Source organism: Pectinophora gossypiella, chromosome 4 (genome assembly GCF_024362695.1).
Source record: "Pectinophora gossypiella chromosome 4, ilPecGoss1.1, whole genome shotgun sequence".
NCBI lineage: Eukaryota > Metazoa > Arthropoda > Insecta > Lepidoptera > Gelechiidae > Pectinophora > Pectinophora gossypiella.
In genome coordinates this window covers 15,783,738-15,787,857 of record NC_065407.1, presented here as the reverse complement: position 1 = coordinate 15,787,857, position 4,120 = coordinate 15,783,738, and the positions used below count along the sequence as shown (strand labels likewise).

General features: G+C 36.8%; 1 protein-coding gene across 1 annotated transcript; it reads left to right on the top strand.

Annotated features, from left to right (window-relative positions):
- Nucleotides 1-226: 226 nt before the first annotated feature.
- LOC126382430 (POC1 centriolar protein homolog A) lies at nucleotides 227-4,112 on the top strand. The gene is made up of 6 exons (XM_050032310.1): nucleotides 227-476; nucleotides 577-795; nucleotides 1,243-1,568; nucleotides 1,972-2,056; nucleotides 2,314-2,433; nucleotides 3,338-4,112. Exons 1-6 carry the CDS (start codon nucleotides 342-344, stop codon nucleotides 4,100-4,102), a joined length of 1,650 nt encoding a protein of 549 aa, XP_049888267.1. The 5' UTR covers nucleotides 227-341; the 3' UTR covers nucleotides 4,103-4,112.
- Nucleotides 4,113-4,120: the final 8 nt, after the last annotated feature.

Here is a 4,120-nt window from a genome sequence, read left to right as displayed (position 1 = left end):
ATAGACAATATGACATGTACTTTTTAAAATGCTTTTACTGTGTTTTTTACAAAACTAAACAACAACAAGAGCTTGATAAGGACACACCACCTACAGGACTCAGCTACAGGATCATTTTTGAACGATTGACTTGGATTGACAGCATTCAATCACTATTGAACTCTACAGGTTTATAAGACAAAATAATTGTTTATGGTTTTTGTTGTGACGTTTAGTTGGTCCGTCTGTTTGTGTTTGAATTTGAATTAATCTAGAGATTTCCTTCTGTACTTTTAATAAGATTCTACGTAACCAGTCTGTTAAGTATTATTGTATTATATATATATTATCATATAAATGAAATGGATAGTAAAACAGCATTGCTAGATCCGTCGTTGGACAAACAGTTAAAGGGCCATCGGAACAGTATTACGGCACTATATTACAGTCCAAATGAGACGCAAATTGCTAGCAGCTCGTTGGATAACAGCGTATTGGTAATTATTACAATATATCCCAACTTTAATGCACGTTTGAATATGCACGTTCCTAACATTGTTCGAGTTTTACTGACATATTATGACTGACCCGCTTCAGTTATGGGACCTGGGTGGCACCATGCGTAGTTACCGGTTCAAGGGGCACGACGAGGCGGTGATGGACGTGACCTTCTCCCCAACTGGCAAGTACATGGCGTCGGCGTCGCGCGACCGCACCGTGCGAATCTGGGTGCCCACGGTCACCGGCAGTACTGGAGTGTTCAAGGCACATTCGCAGTCCGTACGCTCTGTTCAGTTCAGTAATGATGGCACTAAGGTAAGTTTATTAACTATTAGGTGTAATAATAAGTCCTAACTTACCCTAATGATGCTTGGATCCATACTTCATAATGTTACAGTGACTAGAGGAGGCATCAATGGTATGCCTGCTTATTTAAACTGTCTCCTTTAGCTCTAAAAATATTATTAGTAGTGGATGTAAATTTTCTGTATTATTCAATTAAATTATAAATTCCTATTTGTACTGGGTCTAGAAATTTTAGATGATTGAAATTTAATGAGATGTTTTTTTTGAATTATTTTCGAATTTTTGATTGAAATTTAGTAACAATGAGTACGACATTTGACCACTTTTATTTATGATATCACTCATCAGACATTTCCATACAACATTATTGTTTTGACATAAAAAGTCTCTCATTTGACTAAGTTTTTCCAAGCAAAATAATTCACAAAATTAACAAAAAAATAATCGATGTTTCAGATAATCACAGCATCAGATGACAAGATAGTGAAGATGTGGTCGAGTGATAAATACAAGTTTATTGCTTCCTTCGTGGGGCATACAAACTGGGTGCGATGTGCACGTATATCCAATGATGGCTCTGTAATCGCTTCATGTTCTGATGATAAAACCACTAGACTATGGAACCCGGAGAGTGGGGAACTCATACATACATATAAGAATACAAAAGGAAGTGGCTTGTACTTGGCTTGGCACCCTTCTGGATGTTACATAGCTGTTGGTACTTCTCAGGGCAATGTCAAGCTGTATGATATACGGACACATAATCTGGTGCAATATTATAGGTGATTATTCAATTAAATTATGCTGGTTATATTAAAGGATAGAGGAGTCTTTAGCAGACTTAAACTTAGATAATAGAATTGAGATATCATGTCAAAGTAACACCAATGAAAATGAATAATGATGTATCATGTACTCAAAATAGTACAAAAAAAAATATACAAATGTCTGGGTGTCTAAAAACTAAAAGAGCAATATTGTATTTTGACATGTGCATATAAAAGTAAGTGTGCATTATCAAAAAAATCTCAAATAACAATATTGCTTTTTTAGATGAATTGCTTCAATGTGGCCTTTTAACCCCTCTGATAAAAGGAGGCTTTATTATTATAGTTAGTTATATAATAGCATTAAATATGATTAAACAGACATAAAGAAGTAACTATATTTTCTTATTTATTTCAGTATACATAGTGATGCTGTCACACAATTGGCATTCCACCCTAGTGGTAGTTATATACTTACTGCTAGCAGGGATGGCAAGATGAAGGTAATAATAAATAAATTTTAATTATTATTTATAACAATTATAAATTACTATATATTATATCATAGATGTGTAACATTACAGTGACATTAATAAATATTTGTAAAATTAACAATTAATTCTTATATTATTAATCATTATTATACACATACACACATACCCTCACACACACACCATATCCTATTATAATATACTTAAAAAAATATCTTTTTAGTATTTAAGTGTTTGTTATAGCTTATTTGTGTACAACTTGCTTGTAGATCTTGGACTTGTTGGAAGGGCATCCAATATTTACACTGACTGGACACACTGGAGCTGTGAATGCTGTGAACTTCTCACCAAGTGGAGAGTCATTTGCTTCGGCTGGTGATGACAAACTGGTACATATTTAAATTAATTTATTTATTACAACCAACCTTCTATTGTATGGGTTGTGAGGTGTATGACCACCCCCAGGAACCCTGGTATCATTATATCCAATGTTCTGGAATTTCAGTATAATGATATAGCATCTAATTTAGTGATACAACAATATCTTATGAAATAATATTTAAATGTCTTATGAATCAATTATTATATAATTCTACTATTGTGTGGGTTGTGAGGTGAATTAGCAACCTTATCAGCCCTGGTGTCAGGGATTATTGAACCGTCAAAGGCCCCTAACCAGGACTAGCTATCTTACTTTTGGACAAACAGGTGATCAGCCTGTAATGTTCTAACTTGAGTCCAACACTGAATCACTTGACCACAGAGGTCAGAGACAGATCACTGGGTAGACAGAGCATTTTTTATTACCCATAGTTAATAGACATTATAAAATCTAATAACACACAGGAAGTTTAATAACAGATATATTTTTACAGGTAAACCTATGGAAAACCAACTTCACTGAACTAGCAAGTGACATAAAAGAGAACATTGCACAAAATCCATCTATACCCAGATCAGCTTCGCAGACTTCTAAACTCACATACACATCCAGAGGAAAAAATCAGGTGGTTAAGAAACGATGGTTATATTAGCTACAGTAGTTATGGATTGTAATTATAGATAGATTTATGTGATATGTAGCTATAAGCAAAATATAGTAGCATCTAAATTATTAACAACTGCTCTAAATTATTGATACCCCCATCCAGGATCCATCCCTGAGTGCGTCACACCACTCTGTAGCTGTTCAGAAACTCAAGTTCAGGGATCATTGCAAAATTCTTAGCCTCAAACGTTCAGCTTCTATCTAGATTGCTAGAAATATATTAATGCATTTAATCATCAAACTAGGGAACAAGATCTTGGTATCTTTGCTATCACAGCAACAAGTATCCGGTGACTACTTTTACCCACATTGACGACGACCCCGGCTTGCTTACGCAGCCGTCGGGGGAAATGCTGCCGATTCACGAGAATCCCGACGCTAACAGTACGATGATCGGAACAAGTCGCCACAGCGATAGAACTGTAGTTTCCCGGCTTGATGATACGCCTGTTCACAACTCGACTCACAAGAGCTCTGTTTACACACACTCGTCTCCGGATGATTCGCAATGTGCTTCCCCCGAGTGTCCCTCCTATAATGTCGGTCACGCAAGCCATATACCGCGGAGTTGTCCGCCGAAACCCAGCACTTATACCATTCCTTCTATAATAAGTAAGTCAATAGGAGTGCGGTCCCACGACGAGGGGGTGAGAGAGGGTGATTTGTTTGGCATGATAAAACTGAAACACAATGACGTGTGCTACACTAGCGGCACTATAGAGTGGGTCGGAAGGAAGAGGAGTTTCCCAATAAACAGTGGATTCAAAATCCTCGACGACTTCCAAGGCGGGGGCTGTGAACCTGAACCAGTTTTGAAAAAATCTAAGAGATTAGATACATGCCAGTCAAATAAGACGTTCACTTGTGAAGTGGATAAGACGCGGGAGTGCGAGTGCGCAGAGATGTTGCCCACAGTGAATGCTATAGTTGACCATTTGAATGCCCTTCATGAAGCTGTGGACTTGGTTGACTTGAGACTAAATACACTGGAGGAATTGAAGAATGAATAGGTCCAATTGTTATTTATA